The 15,645-nt window shown below is 39.8% G+C and overlaps 1 protein-coding gene across 6 annotated transcripts in view; it reads left to right on the top strand.

Moving 5' to 3' along the window:
* LRCH1 (leucine rich repeats and calponin homology domain containing 1) overlaps positions 1-15,645 on the top strand; it is a 193,397-nt gene that overhangs the window by 125,718 nt on the left and 52,034 nt on the right. For all 6 annotated transcript variants that reach the window (XM_070520680.1, XM_070520677.1, XM_014838907.3 and 3 more), the window contains 6 exons: positions 2,176-2,312; positions 3,056-3,183; positions 4,414-4,477; positions 7,386-7,491; positions 9,564-9,691; positions 13,991-14,058. In XM_070520680.1, the coding sequence (XP_070376781.1) occupies positions 2,176-2,312; positions 3,056-3,183; positions 4,414-4,477; positions 7,386-7,491; positions 9,564-9,691; positions 13,991-14,058 (631 nt within the window). The remainder of the gene's footprint in view (positions 1-2,175; positions 2,313-3,055; positions 3,184-4,413; positions 4,478-7,385; positions 7,492-9,563; positions 9,692-13,990; positions 14,059-15,645) is intronic.

Below are 15,645 nucleotides of genomic sequence, written 5' to 3'. Positions count from 1 at the left end.
TTCAGGCAGTGAATTTAAAGACTTTCCAAATTTCCATACTTGTGTCTCCTCCTTGAGTACCCCTCCTCATATGCTTCCAATTTGAGGAGGAAAAAAAAAGGTCTGTGGCCTAATTACCCGTGTCAATTTTGTGGTGGTTTTCCTACAACTTCTGCATCAAGGAGACCATATTTTGTTCTTTCTAGGACCAGAATGGACAGAGGATTGAAGTAGCCATTTGTTGCCCCTCTATGCAAAGGAGAGAGAGAAGCCAGATTCCTTGTTATTTTTATTTTTTTCTTACTCCTTTTTTCTGCTCTGTTTCTTTTGACCTTTTCTGAGCTGGAGTAATCATTTCCCCTTCCATTTTCTTGTTGTGAAAGTGTCAGGTTTTAGTTTTCCCAAACTAAGATGATAATTGTGTTCCAAAGGGGCGCTAAAAGGAATAGTCATCATGAAAACCATGGCTTATTTTATTTGCCCGGTCATTTACTTGTATTTTATTTACCTGTAGCCTCTCCCCCTCCTGCTGTGTCTTCCAGGAACCTAGCCCTCTAGTTTTGCTTTAAAACGTCTTCCTTTTGACTGGCAAAGAATTGCTGAAGATCCAGAGTCCAGTTAAAATTTGCCGACCTAACTTTAGTGAGCAAAGTTCACCATCTCAGAGACAGATTAATCTTACTAGCGGTTACAGCAACGAGAGAGTCCTCTTATATATAATCTCCCTAACTGTTACCCCTGTTTTAGAAACAAACTATGCAATAAAAGGATCTTGTTTTCCCTTTTCCTTCCGCCTTCTTGATTCCGTGCTGTCCTTCATATTTACACCCTCAGTCTCTCCTCCATCTCCTGCTGCTCCAAGAGCCTTCAAGGTGACCTCCAGGACTAGGGTGGCCTGTGGCAAATCACTTTTCCTGTGCAGGGAGAGCTGAGTTGGAGTAGTGAATTCCTCAGTGCGATTTAAAAAATACGCTCCCTGAGTTTCTCCCACAAAGCTGCCTGGCACAGACCTGAGTTTGGAATCCGCTGAGTTCAATGCTCTTCGGCCTCCTAGCATTTCAGTCCCATGACTTCTTTAATACAGAGCAGTTCACTAAGGTGTGAAAGAAGGAAAGTCCCTTGCATGCCCAGAGCAAGTGGAAATCAGAGAAGAGATACTGGTTGCTAAGTGCATCTTTGTTGGTGGAACTTGAAGGAGTGTATCTGAGTGAAGTGAAAACCCTTGGGTAGTGCGGCAGAGAATAGTGTTAATTCTTACTCTGGCCACTGTCATCAGCCCCTCTTCTTTATATGGTTCCTTTATACAGCACCTCCCCTTCCTCCACTTTGGAACTCCTTGAGTATTTGAAAGCACCGTACCTCACTCCTTACCAGGTCCGAAAACCAGCGAGGCGGGGCCCGGTTCTGAAATGAACCCTCTGTAGCCTCTCACACAGAGATCTCGGTGGTTCGCCCGGTGTCACCCTACATGTCTGGCTTTGCTCAGCCTCTCTGCTCTATGGAATATATTTGACTTCGTTTCTTGCAGCTGCCAATGTCCGTTGGAATGCTTGAAATTACTGAGTGTTTACTATGCCACTGGGTGGGGATTTTAAGCTAAATATAATGTTCTGTCTTGTTTCTGGAGCTACAGAAGATTTTTAAAAGCAGCACAATAAATCCTCATCAAATCGGGATTACAGGGTCCATTGCAGAATTCTGAATTAGACAGCAATTATTTTTAAAGGGGAATTAAAAGATCCTGAACACATTTCTTGTAACTAGTTCGAGATTATGCCAGCCCAGATACATTGACTAGATAAGAATATTTTGTAATTAGCATATTATTCATATTAGCCAGTACTGCTTGAAAACATTTTGAAATTAAAACATAAACATGTCCTGTGTAGTGTGGCTTATGTGATTGTTTTGCTGTAAGAAATCGTTTTAAACAATAGACGTAAATGTCAACGTTTCCAGCTCTTATCAGAACTAACAACAATTTTCAATTATTGGGCTCCCAATGAAAGATTCTCCTTCCCCTTTGGTGAAAATATTGTACACATATACTATATATTCATAATGTACAACTTGCTTTCGATTGTGCTGAATGATATTTTTCCCGATAAGCAGAAATTAATTTTTGAATGTTTAGCCATTTAATCTTGTTGCTTTCTGAGTGTTTCTCTTTCTTTTTTTTTTTTTCTGTTCTTTTAGAACTAGTAGCTCTTCCCTTGGTAAAGTTTGACTTTTCCTGCAATAAAGTGCTCGTGATTCCCATTTGTTTTAGAGAGATGAAGCAGCTGCAAGTATTACTGCTTGAGAATAACCCTCTGCAGTCTCCTCCAGCACAGGTGAGGGGTCTCCGAGCACAGCCTCCGTCCGCGGGATGTGCTGTCAATAGCCCCAGGCAGCTCTTGGCAGAGCCGAGTTTTCTATAATTTGCTGAATTGATATTGTGTTAGACACGATCATAAGCAGTTACAGTCTCTAAAAAAGATGAAACCTTGAGTGAATCTGACTACAGTAAATTGTCTCCTGCTACATCAAGTTCATTACCAGCATTTCCCTCGCTACTCTCATCACTGCCATTGCAGAATCATATGTTTGATTACTCGATCAATTGTAAATACATTTGAAACATTTTCATGGAGTATATGACTTAGAGAGGAGTAATAGATCCCTTACTTTAAATTTCAGCTGGAAAAGGGAGTTTAAATATTTTGAAATATGATTATTGGTTATTTAGAGACAAGATTCAAACTGAAATATTAAACTGTGTGAGAAAAAATGAAGTACATATGCTTTCAGAATTGGGACGTTACCAGGTCAACTATCTGATTTCTATACTGTTTACATTATTTATATTTAAACACACTGCTGTTAGAATTTTGCAGGTTAGTGCAAGAAAAACTAGAAGTTGCTCAAGCATGGTTTTTATTCAAAGTAGAATTTGGAGGATAGAATTGCCTAAATTCTCATGAGTTTTGGAGAGATCAAATTGGGTGGGCATTGTTAAAATGTCACTTAAAATGAAATGCGAAAATTAAAATACAGTCCCATTAAAAATAAATAGGCATTATTAATTTCTTCATAGATTTGCGCAAAGGGCAAAGTGCACATATTCAAGTATCTGAGCATACAGGCATGCCAGATTAAGACAACCGACTCCCTTTATCTCCACACGATGGAGAGGCCACATTTACACCAGCACGTGGAAGATGGGTGAGTGTAACCGCTGTCACTCAAGGGCCCTGTTCAGAATTTGCTTAGGCCAAGGTGCTCCAGGGAACTAACTCCCACAATTCCTTTGCTTCACTCAACCAATGCAGATTTATAACTCGAGTTACAACAACTTTTAGAATAAGAAAGAGAAAATTGATGCTGTTGATAACATGTTGGCATCTCTCAAATCTCATCTACCTTCTCCTAATCAATAATCAATCCTTCCTTAGTGCTATATGTATATGTATGTGTCTGTGCATGCACGCACACACATATATGCACATACATAGATACTTCGTATCTATGTCTATCCTTATACGTGTCCCTATATATCCCTGTATGTATCCTTATGAATAAGAAGTAGAAATGTAGGTATATTTTACTTACCAGTTAAAACAACCATATCAAGCTGAAACATGCCTTCTTTTTAATTATTAATTTTCAATGTGCTTCCGGAACATTGTTAAGAAAAACTACAGGCTTTCTTTTATCAATTGTCTTTTAAAAATGCAGTGTGCATAGTTTTTGCCGTTTCCTGTTTAGAATGGGAATGTAGAATCCTTTCATACGTCCTTGGCCTTTTTGTGGCATAAATCAGGCCTTGAATTTTCAGAGAATGAAATTCCCACACTGAACACACTTAGAGAAACGCAGGTCGTTTTTGAGAATTCACTGCAGAAATTTTTCCTTAACTTTTTACTAAAAAAGTAAATATGGTGACTTAAAATGTCAGCCTACCCTAATGGTACCTTTATATAATGCTTAAAATATGTGTTCATTATTTTCTTTTTGGAAACATCCTGTGAAATTTATTTAGTCACTAAATAAAAGTTTGCAGAATTATTGAAAATAACCATGTAAGAGGTAAAAAGCACCTGATAACGTAAGAGGTAAAAGTAATTAGGTAGTTTCTGCTTTTTTATATGCTAGAATCAATAAAATAAGAAAATCATTACCTGTTTCAAAGAACAGGCCACTTGGTTAGAGTGCAAATTCATGAAACCCTGAACATAAAGAATTTATCTTGGGCAATATTTAGACAGTACAAGTATCTGATTTTCATTAGGCCCTTGTCTTAATATCCTTTAATAGTGGGTGGATTTGTTGCCTCTGGTAACAATAAAAATTTGTATAGCAGAGTCATTATTTGAATATAAATTGATGTATCTTCTGAACTTTGTGATTTTAATTTTTTGTAAATGAATTCAATATTGATGGCGTCTATCTCAGCAAGAAGGATTCTGACTCTGGCGTTGGAAGTGATAATGGAGACAAGCGATTATCTGCCACAGAGGTAAAGTTAGTGATCAGATTTTTTTTCTTCCGTGCTTCTAAATATATCTAGATCTGTTGTTGAACTCCTTTCTGATAAAGGGCATTAATCCCCACTGCATGAGAATACAGGATAATGTTTGTGAAAGCAATTTGAAATCCTCCAAGTATCATATAAATATTAGCTGTTGTTAGCTTTTTCTACATCTTTAATATTTTGTAAATGTCTCAAGAGGAGGGTCCCTATCTCCTTCCCTTCCTACCACACCCTTCACTTTATCTAGAATGTTCTTGAAGCTGAATAAATATTATGAAATGACTAAGTGGTGTCGAAGTACCCATGAGGCATTTTTATAAATATGTTCTTTTTTAAGTCACAAAGTAATTTAGGAAAAAGTTGTTATATGCACACATAAATGTTGAGGAATGAAATGTACGTTGCATTTTAGCAGTTTGCCCACTGGAAATGCATTTTTGAGTTGCCATAATTTTTATAGCAATATTTGTTTTCCTGAAACTCTTAGATTGTGTTCTTTTCAGGTAATTGGCTCAAAGTTTGGTTATTTGTAAACTAAGAGTCCTTCTGCACTAGAGTTTCCTAAGAGTGGTTATAAATAACTGATTTAGCACATTTGTTATCTCATTTATAGTCTATTAGATTCCCCCAAATCTTTCACTAATAAACCATTAAATGGAGTTTCTCAACCAAGGGAGCTGGAAGGGATAGCTGGGGGAGGGGAAGCATGTTAGCGGATCTTCCCTTTGGAGGAAATTTATTGAGGTTGTGTGGTTATTGAGTTTTGAAATATTATAACGCTCTTTGAAGATATAATTAATAGGACAATTACCCGTACATTTCAGGAATCTGCATTTTTACTATGTGTGACTTTAGGAAAAACGCCTTTTCCCTGTTCTCTCCAAGTCTTTGAGGTTTAATAGGTAGCTAAGATATTTGAATTTATTTTCCACAAAATGCTTTTATAAAGAAATGTGCTAAAAAAAATCGGGACACCTAAAATCTTTCTAACATAGAACATTTCAAAAGGAGGAGGAGTTAGTAGGCAGAGAAAGAGGGCCAGTATCAATATAAGAAAATTACCCTCATGAAGCCGCATGAATAGTTTACTATGGTTCCCTGGGGGAGAAAACGCTCAACACATCGCTTTATAAGTTGTATTTAATTCAACCCCCTTAGCTTTATTAAAACTCATAAGTTCCCTGAAATATCCCATTGTTTCAGAAATTACTCACCCTCACTTATATTCTATTAAATTAAAACAGACTCTGCTTTATCCTTATCTGTCTTCTAAGGATAATTAAGTTCATTAATAAAACATTACACAAAGAACTCCATTATCCTTTTGTTCTCACTTAGTGTAAGTAGGATGCTAATAGCATTCTTCTAAAAGGAGGCCAAGGGTCTCTTCTCTCTCGTTTAACTAGATGCAGATCGGTGGCATTTTGCTAAGTTTTAAGATGGGAAGAGGCTGGAAGGAAGGACTACAGACAGAGTGGATTACATTCAACACAATAAAGCCTCACTTTGTAGCTTTATTACCGGAGAACACCTCCAAGAAATTCAGTTTTTAGAATCATAAGGGTTCTGAATTATCCTACGTAGCTTTCTGTTTTCACTTTGCTGGGCAAATTCGTTACCATCTATGGTCACTTGACCTTGCTCCCCGCTTATAGCTCGTTGTTAGGTTCAAAAGTCACAGCTCATTCCCTGTCTCTGGCTATTGCCATTTTCTGATTGACTTAGCATTTGTCACTAAGAAGTTAAAAACGTATTTTTCTCAAGATAAACAAGCAAAAAAGATTGGGGACTCGATGAATATCTGTTTAATGAATGAAATGCACATTTGTTTTCTGCCGGTTTCTGAACATTTTGTGCACGTGTCCCAAAGTAAACGAACACTGTACTCTGAAGGTTGTAGCCTCTGGAATTCAGGAGCAAGCCACAGTCACCTGAAATGGGTTCTCAGGTTTCCGAGTCCTGTGATTTGGAAAGCTTTTCACCAAATAGCAACGTGAAAATGGAGATACAGGAAAATAAATGAGGCTCATATTACATTTGTGACAGAGTCATAGATTTTCTGACGAAACTTCATCAGCCAGTGTGGGAAACAAGACCCCCCGAAAGAACTAACTCCAATAGCTGAATTGAAGTGTTATTCTGAAAATTGCACAGAACCCATGTTTCTCTTAAGTACTGCAGTGGTTTAGCACTTTTATATATTTAATGAAGCTTCCTCAGCCTAAAACAGGAGTATAAACCAAAACTTAATGTCGCACGTAAGACACACTGTAAATAAGTGAGATATTGTCACAGAGTTTGACTGCTTGCTTTTTTGTGACCAGCCGCATGAAATCTTAATGCAGTTTTGGTAAATTAGCATTCTTGTCTGATCTCAGAGTACCATTACTATTGAAACGATTGTCTAGACATAGGGCTAGTGTGATAGTGTATTTACAAGTATTCCTTTGTTCTGTCAGGTGTTACACAGTCCTTCTTAGTGCCCTGACTATGGCTCTTAGGTTAGAAAATATCCTTAGGTACCTGACAACATTTCAGCTCAAAACATACGTACAGGAAAGTGAGTGTGTTAGCTCAATGAATTTTGACAATGTGGGCACACTCATGTTACCAGCACCCAGTTCAAGAAACAGAACTTTCCCAGCAGCCCAGAAAGCCCCACTCATGCACCGCCCCCCCCAACTTGACAGCAGCCATTATCTTGACTTCAAACATTGTGGGTTGGTTTTGCCCATTTCTGCACTTGTGTAAATGGAATTGTCTTTTGTATCTGGCATCTTGTACTCAACATTATGTTTTTGAGAGTCATGGTATTTTTTTTATCACATGGCATTCTCTTAATCTACATTGATAACACTTCTCCTCTGAATGAAGCCGTGTGCTTTCTTTTCAGCCTTCTGATGAAGACACTGTTAGCCTCAACGTGCCAATGTCAAACATCATGGAAGAAGAACAGATCCTCAAGGAAGACTCATGCCATCGCCTTAGCCCAGTTAAAGGTGTGAGAATGAAAGATGGGGAGAAAGTGCTTGTTTTGAAGTTTCAAATGCTGTGTTTATAATATGCACAGATATGGCAGGGATAATAGTTTATAGTTTTTGAACATTTTCTGTGCACCAGGCACTGTGCTAATCTGTGAAGGCGATCTCATTCAAAGTTCAAAACTCTGTGATGGATAATCTACTCATCTCCTTCTTATAGGTGAGGAAACTGAGGCTCAGAGAGTTTAAGTAACTTGCCAGTAGTCACCCAGCTAGTCAGTAGTAGAGCTGTTCTCATTCTGAAGATTTAGATAAGATTCCTTAAATCCATTCTCAGAAAGAAAAATATTGATATGTACATATATTAGGACAACACTAGCTGCTGTTAACACGTAAAATCTCCAAATCTCGTTGGCTTACCACAGTCCAAATTAAGTCCCCATGGGAGCTGATGATGACCAGGTAATTCCCTTCCAAGTGGTGATTCAAGGACCCAAGCTCCTTTTATCCTGTGACTCCACCATCTTTAACACACGACCTCCAGCGTTTCCAAGCCCATCAGTTTCAAACCAGAAGAGGAAGAGTGTGGAGTTTTGCTCAAAGGAGGTTTTATGGATGGGGCCTAGGAGTGCCCATCGCTTCTAAGCTAGACTTGGTTCCGTGGCTACGAGAAGCTATATGCAAGGGCAGGACATGCAGTGGAGACGTGTGCCCAGGAATCAGCTTAACTTTGGACAAGTCAATTGACCTTCATTCTTTCACCTGTAAATGAGATGATGAGGTTAGGTAACCTCTAAGTTCCTCTGTAGCTCTAAAATCCTGTGGTTCTTTAAAAATCACCAAATAATCAGTAAGCACTCTATGTCTTACATACTTTCAAAATCCTAATAATATATTTCATATGTCGGTGAGAAGTGAGAAGCCTCACTTGATTACATTATGACAGTATTTTTGACTCTATCTATTCAGTGACTTTTAAAGAAAATACCAAATTTAGTGTTTGCTGATTTGTGGCAGAGACTATGTCATGGTATATGAATAGAGCCAGAGGAATTTGTGGATTTTTCTCCTTGATAGTTTGAATCTGCTCATTAGTGATGGGCGAGCCTGAAACCAACTCAGACTTCAGTGTTCGCTTTCTCTTCTTACGTTTGTTTTTAAGTTCAGGACTTAAGTTTAACGTTTAATGTTCATCCGAGATTATGATTGGAACCACACGTTATCCAAAAATATGAATATGCAAAGATATAACTGCAAGTTTATTAATTTAGATAAGTTTTGTAACATTGCGCAGTATAGGAGGTAGTGTTTTTAGGCACATGTGTAAAGTAATAGAATCATAGAACTTCTTACCAATGGGTCTTTCCCCTTCTGTTCTGAAGTGGGTATTCTCTGGCTAGGAGTCCTTAAAGGTGGCCCTACTTGGTCCTTTTGAGTCTCTGGGTCAGAGGAGAGAGCCGCCTGGTGTTCCTTTGGGCTCTCGTACCCTCTGGACCGCCCTCCAGCCAGATGTGCTCTACTCAAGATGCTTTTCCCTCCACGTGGCCCTTATCTAGTCACTCAGTTTGTTGTTATGATTTGGGCTTATTGTCTTAGTTCCTTCCCACACTTTTTCTTGAGATTGTTCATGTTTTAAGGACGAGAGTCAGGTTTGACTAATTTTTTTTTCATCCCTAAAATGTTTAGCGTAACACCTGCCATTGAGTAATTGTTGAATAATATTTCTTCAATTTTGAGTTTGGAATGGTTACTTGTCACACGTTACTGAGAGCCCCAAAGCCCTCTTTGATCGTTGCATTTCTCTGTTCCTTAAAAAAGTCAGAGGACATTTCATTTCTTTCATGAGGAACTAAGCCATAAACAGGCCTTGTCTTTTAAGTTCGGTTTGGGGCTCTCCATTTCTTTTACTTTTCTGCCTCTTCTTCCTCCTTTTTCATCTTTTCCTCACACCCTCGGGGAAGAGAAAACTCGGGTCACTCACGTGCCTCCTTAAGAGGTGAGAGAGAAGGCTGAAATAATTAGATGACGTGTTTGAGGGTCCTCTGTGCATGAAGTCGTGCTTTCTACCTTTCTCTGTATTTTCCTAATAGGGGAATTTCCTCAGGAATTTCAACCAGAGCCTTCCCTTCTGGGTGACAATGACAACTCAGGAGAAGAAAGAGACCAATTTACTGGTGGAACAGATGTTCTCCATCCGGAATTTATAAACTATATTAAGGCAAGTTGAGGATCAACTCATTTTTTTTTTTTATTTTCTCTGGTTAACACCTTAGAGTTTAAGTTCAAGATTCTAATCCATCACCTTAAATGTCAGTTGACTGCCACCTTTCTCAGGCCTTTTTAACATCTTTTCAAAGCGCAGCCTGGGTATTTTCTGATGTTAGGAGCTGGTCCCTGCCATACATACCCCTCCACTTGTCTGCATGTGTGTATGATTTTCTTTTCTATTCAGAAATTACTCAGCTTTCCACTACCCGGTGCGTTGTATAAATTAGCCAACTTGTCAGAATTACCCTTACCATCCAGTAAAAGCTAAAATAGACAAAGTTTCACATGCTTTTCAGTGTATTCTAGGTGAGTGCCTTTCTTGGAAGTATATCCATAGTTTAGAGAGAAAAATGGAGACTCTAAAATCTGGAGATGTGTGTCTTCCCTTTTTGGAAAGGTCACTCTTGGCACACTTAGTCCTGAACTGTTGTCATTGCATTGGGGTGTGGAAAGTTTGGTGAAGTCACCGAGTTGTCAGGAGAAGCTTCATCATCATAGCAGCAAAAAGAAGGGAGGAAAACCAGCCTTTTACTAAAGCTGGTAGTTCAGGTTCCACGCTGAGACATGAGTAGGTGCTTTGGTCAATTTCTGCCAGTCCTTTTGGTTCAGGTTGTGGCACCCAACAATCACGAAGATAATCTTTTTGGTAAAACTTTGATTCACTATGGCTTCTGAGAGATGAGGGTTTCTGAGTTACTATGCTAAAGGCAACCATGAGGTGTCTAAGTGCCCACTCGTGTTCCTGAGGATTGTGTTATGATGGCTGGACTCTATCTAAACTAACATCTCTGGGCATCACCTGCTAGGGAACTGGGAGGGAAACAGCTAAATTTTACACTGTACGAGACCCTCATGGGCTCAAGAGGTCTTCATGCCCTCAAGACAAAAATAATGAATATGATATACTTTTGTAGAAACCCAACTAAAATGATTACTAAAGTTATATAGAAGGGTAAAACACAGAAAGCTTTAACTCTTTGCTCTATCTAATCCATCAATAATCCACCAGTTCTTATTTCAAAATATCTTACACCTGTTGCTTTGTTTTCCTCTCTACCTCCATTGACATGACTTCAATTAAGCCTCATAATTTCCCTTTTTTTTTCTTTTGAGGAAGATTAGCCTGAGGTAAACATCCACCGCCAATCCTCCTCTCTTTGCTGAGGAAGATTGGCCCTGAGCTAACATCTGTGCCCATCTTCCTCTATTTTATATGTGGGGCGCCTGCCACAGCATGGCTTGATAAGTGGTGCATAGGTCCACACCTGGGATCCGAACCGGTGGACCTCAGGCCACTGAAGTGGAGCGTGTCAACTTAACTGCTGTGCCACTGGGCCAGCCCCCATAATTTCCCATTTTGATGACTGCAGGAGTCCCTCCCACCCAAACTTCTCACTCAACATTCCACCTTTTTCGCACACAGGCCCACATACGCACACACATGCTTTATGTTTGGCCACAGACATTTTCCTAAAGTAAAAATTTAGTGACATGAATCTGAGGCTGGTGGTTCTCACAAGGCTCTCCCAGATTTGACGCTTGTCTATCAACTCTGGGATAAATCTGTCATGAAAACTTGGAAAATTGGGCTTTCGTCTTTATTTCACAAACAGTTCATCTTGAGAATCTAAATTAAAGATGGAAACCCTGAAGGAAAACAATCAAAGCAATTAGTAAAATAAAACATTTTGTTTCAGAAAAGCAAATTTCCCTAGATTCAGAGATTTTGGGAAGCAGACGGCTCCATGGAAACAGCTGCTTTGCAGAATGGATCCTGTGGGCAGAATCTAAAGGAGCAGATAGGGGCGTAGAAATGTACTTGACACATGTTTCCTGAATGCCCACTCCCTCAAGAGGCTTCTCCTGGAAAGTCAAGGGAAGAACACTTATAACATTTTATATAATAAAATAAAACCTAAATCTACAACAAAAAGTCACACATTAGAAATCAGGACTGTGCGAGCCGTGACTTGCATCACTTTCAAAGCCTGTGAGAGTGTGCTTGGCAGCCCGCAATGGTGCTGAACCACTTGGTCTCTTGGCAATCAAGAGTTCTGTGTTTTATATCCTCCTTCTCTCCTTTACTGAATTAGAATCTTGTGCTTGTGTAACTATAGTCAATCCTCTTTATTCGCAGCAGCTCTGTTCTGGAAAGTCACTTTGAACACTGAGTTATTCAATACTGAGCCTTTGCTCCTAAGGGAAATACAGGATTAGGTTCCTGCAAGCCTCTGCTCACATCATTTTTGTCAACTGATCAATACATAACCTTGTTTTATCTGTGTTTCTGTTTAAAGACGCATTACTGAATACATATAGTTGATTCATTAACAGTGAACTATGGCCAACAGCACTGTGACTCATGCCTGAAGGAAGCTTGTCTAACACGTGTTTTCTCCATCAGGCACGTCACAGCCTCCCTGTCTTAGGGACACCAGACAGCACTGCAGCACCATGCTTGGGGGTATTTTAAACAGCAAAATCACTCAAAAAAAGCACAAAAATATGAAAATGTAACATTCTGAAATAGACTCAGAGAGGAGCACTTGTTTGCAGTCTGAGAGCTGAAACAAGAAGGCTGGCATCTCCTGTTCAGTCTCTGCTGGGAACGTGCATGTCAGGGACTCAAATTTTTCACCATTCTGTGCATGTTTGCCAGTGACTCTGAAAGCACCATGAGTATTGGTTTTGGGGTTACAAATAAGTTTCGGTGAGTCAGCAAATTCATAAGTACAGAATCCACAAGTAAGGATCAACTCTATAACCATCTAACTTAGCAAAAGAAATCCAGTAAGCCCCATTTTACCTACTGGAAAAAAAAATAGATGTTTTATACTATTAGTTATTTTTTATTACGAAACTGAAAATTAGAAGGAAATACTCCTGGCTCCTATAGTTGAAACCCAACAGGAAGACATAAGAATGTGTTTTCTTGTCCTTTTCTGGTAGTATATTTTCAACTATGAATTTCATTATTTGAATGGTGGCACAGTAACTTATATGTTGGTTTATTATGCACTAAAAGTATAATCAATATAGAAAAATCTGAGTGTTTTCCAACCCAGAGGCTGGTGTCAGGCAGCTAGCCACCTCCTCAGAAGAAAACTTGTTCTCAGTGACATATCTATAGGATTGGCTGGGCTTGAGTAAGTGAACAACATGTCAGAACTTTGACACAGAAAACAGTTCTTTTCCCTGTTGTTTCTTCCTTGCCTGGGGACCATGCCCCCACTCAGGAGTGGCTTCCATTCTAGCTGTCAGCTGACTTAAAGCAGCATTTCTCTGTGTCGCAGGTGAAAGTGCAAAGAAACACCTGGAAGTTCCTGTGGTGGGACACACCTTTCTAAGTAGTCCCACCATAGTGTTTCTTTGGGAAAATAATGCGGGAGGGGCATTTCAGTGAAATTTGGGTGTTGTACACGTGAAAAGTATTAGATGCAATTTGAGGCATTTTCTGTTGTTATACTTTCAGAAACTATACTGTCTTTTACACTTTTTTCCCCCAACAACACACACATACACACACACACACACACTCATACCCCTCATCTTGCAAGCGCTAGAATGCACATACTCATGTGACTGACAAGCCCAATGGAGGAATCTGTCAACATCAGGAGGTGCTAAGAGGGCCATAAGGAATAGAGTTAAGCTTTAAATTTCTGAACTCCAAGTTAACAGGTATTGTGGTCCTGGGCCAAGTTGTTTTTTTTTAATTGTGGTAAAATACATATGACATAAAACTTACCATCTTAGCTCTTTTTTAAGTATACAGTTCAGTGGTATTAAGTACATTCACATTGTTGTGCAACCATGACCACCATCTCCTGTCAAACTGAAACTCTGTCACCATTAAACAATAACTCCTCGTTCCCCCCTCCCCTTATCCCTGGCAACCAACATGCTTCTTTGTGTCTCTATGATTTTGATGACTCTAGGTACCTCATATAAGTGGAATCATACCGTATTTGTCTTCTTGTGACTGCCTTATTTCCCTCAGCACAACGTCCTCAAATTCATCCACGTGGTAGCATGTGTCAGAATTTCCTTCCCTTTAAGGCTGAATAATATTCCATTGTATGTATCGACCACATTTTGTTTATCCATTCATCCATTGATGGACACTTGGGTTGTTTCCACCTTTTGACTATTGTGAATAATGCTGCACTGAAGATGGGCTGGGGTGGGTTTTGACTATTGACTGCTGCTAGCCAGTGGCTCTCAGAAGACCCATATGTCCTGTCCACAGGATAGGGCAGGGGACTGTGAAGAACTGTTACGGATAGAAGAGGACGCACACTGGCAACCCGAGGGAAGGTGAGTACCAAGGGCCTGGTTATGAGACACCAGCCTGTAAAGTTCATGTTTCAAGCAGAATCGCTGCCCTGTTGTGATAGAATTTTGATCCCCTTTTCTATGGGCAAGCTGATATTCTTACCCAATGGTATTAATAAGATGTTACAAGTTTTCTTCTGTCTGATGCTTATTGTCTCAGTATTGGGACAATACAAAGGAAGGTCATGCCTCTTCCTTGAGTTTTGTTTGATTTCAGGCTGTGGGTGGAACTGTGATTCAGAGAATTAGATAGAATATCTAGGCTGGAGATTCTCGCTTTCTTCCATTTGTCTGAAGAAGCTGACAACTGAACCCAAAGTGATTATGTAGTCCTGGTCCCCTTCTTTCCCTAGAGTCTTCAGGTTCAAGGTCCGAGAAAACCGTGTATCTCTAATATTCTGGTCCTAAGTCTCCTAATTGGAATAGCCAACATTTATGAAATGCCCTGTGCCAGGCACTGTCCTAAATGCTTCACAGATAGTAATTCACTTCATCTTTACAACAATCCCATGAGGTAAATTCTGTTATTTTCCCCCATTTCACAGATGACAAAACTGAGGCACAGAGAGATTAATTATCTTGCCCCAAGGACTAAACCCAAAAACCTTACACTGGATAGATATTGCCTCTGCTGGATTGTCTGTAAAGATTTACTTGGCCAGCCTAATAGGGGAGGGTTTAGCAGCTGATAAACCATTTCCAGGGGAATTGAGTTTGGACCATGTGGCATAGAGTAGATTTTTGGTTCCTAGAATTTTGTTTTCCATGATCTGGCATGCAGGCCTGGACCTTCCATCATTTCTTCTAGGATTTTGTTTTCCGTGATCTGGCATGTAGGCCTGGACCTTCCATTCATTCCTTCTGGAGTTTTTCCCTTTAGTGAGGATTTACGACGTTGTTAGAAAGTTTCTCCACTTCCAGAAAGACATTGGCTTATGTTCTGCAGTGGGAAGGAGTAATCATGATCAAATCTCTCTTGCCTTTTAAAAACATTGCAAAGTTCCTTTCACATCACTGACCAGTATTACCACCTATTCGTTTGGCATATTTCTGTGATGCCAAGGAGGACTAATTTGATGATAGACTCACAGAATAACAAGGAAAGAGATTTTATAGCGAAAGAGTTTTTAAACGATATAAAGCTTTGGAAACCTCATTCTCAATCTTATATCTGTTGTTCTCAGCCCTGCCTGCAGATCAGGATCATCTGGAGAGCTTAATAAAATGGCCAAGCCCCAGTCAGACCTACTTGGGGATGTCAGACCTGGCATCGATTTTTTTAAGCGCCACAGATGATTTTGCTGCATAAAAAGCCTGAACTGAGAACCACTGCCCCCCGTTGAAGTCTCATGCTGTATGAAAGCAATAAAACTAAGCCATGCTCATTGAACTGGGTTTGGAAAGTCTGGAAGCAGTGCAGGCTAGCCCTAGCTGAGCATCCCCGTGGATCCCCCTAGGGCTCAGGAAAACGCAGTGTGAAAACCACCCAGCTAGTCCCTTGCCCTGGTTTTACAGCTGAGCAGATGGAGGCCCACGGGCATTGTGACGTGTGAGCTGCTTTCCAGCAGA

Source organism: Equus asinus, chromosome 11 (genome assembly GCF_041296235.1).
Source record: "Equus asinus isolate D_3611 breed Donkey chromosome 11, EquAss-T2T_v2, whole genome shotgun sequence".
Classification (NCBI taxonomy): domain Eukaryota; kingdom Metazoa; phylum Chordata; class Mammalia; order Perissodactyla; family Equidae; genus Equus; species Equus asinus.
Note: the sequence above shows the minus strand (reverse complement) of the source record. Positions and strands in the feature narration are given on the sequence as shown.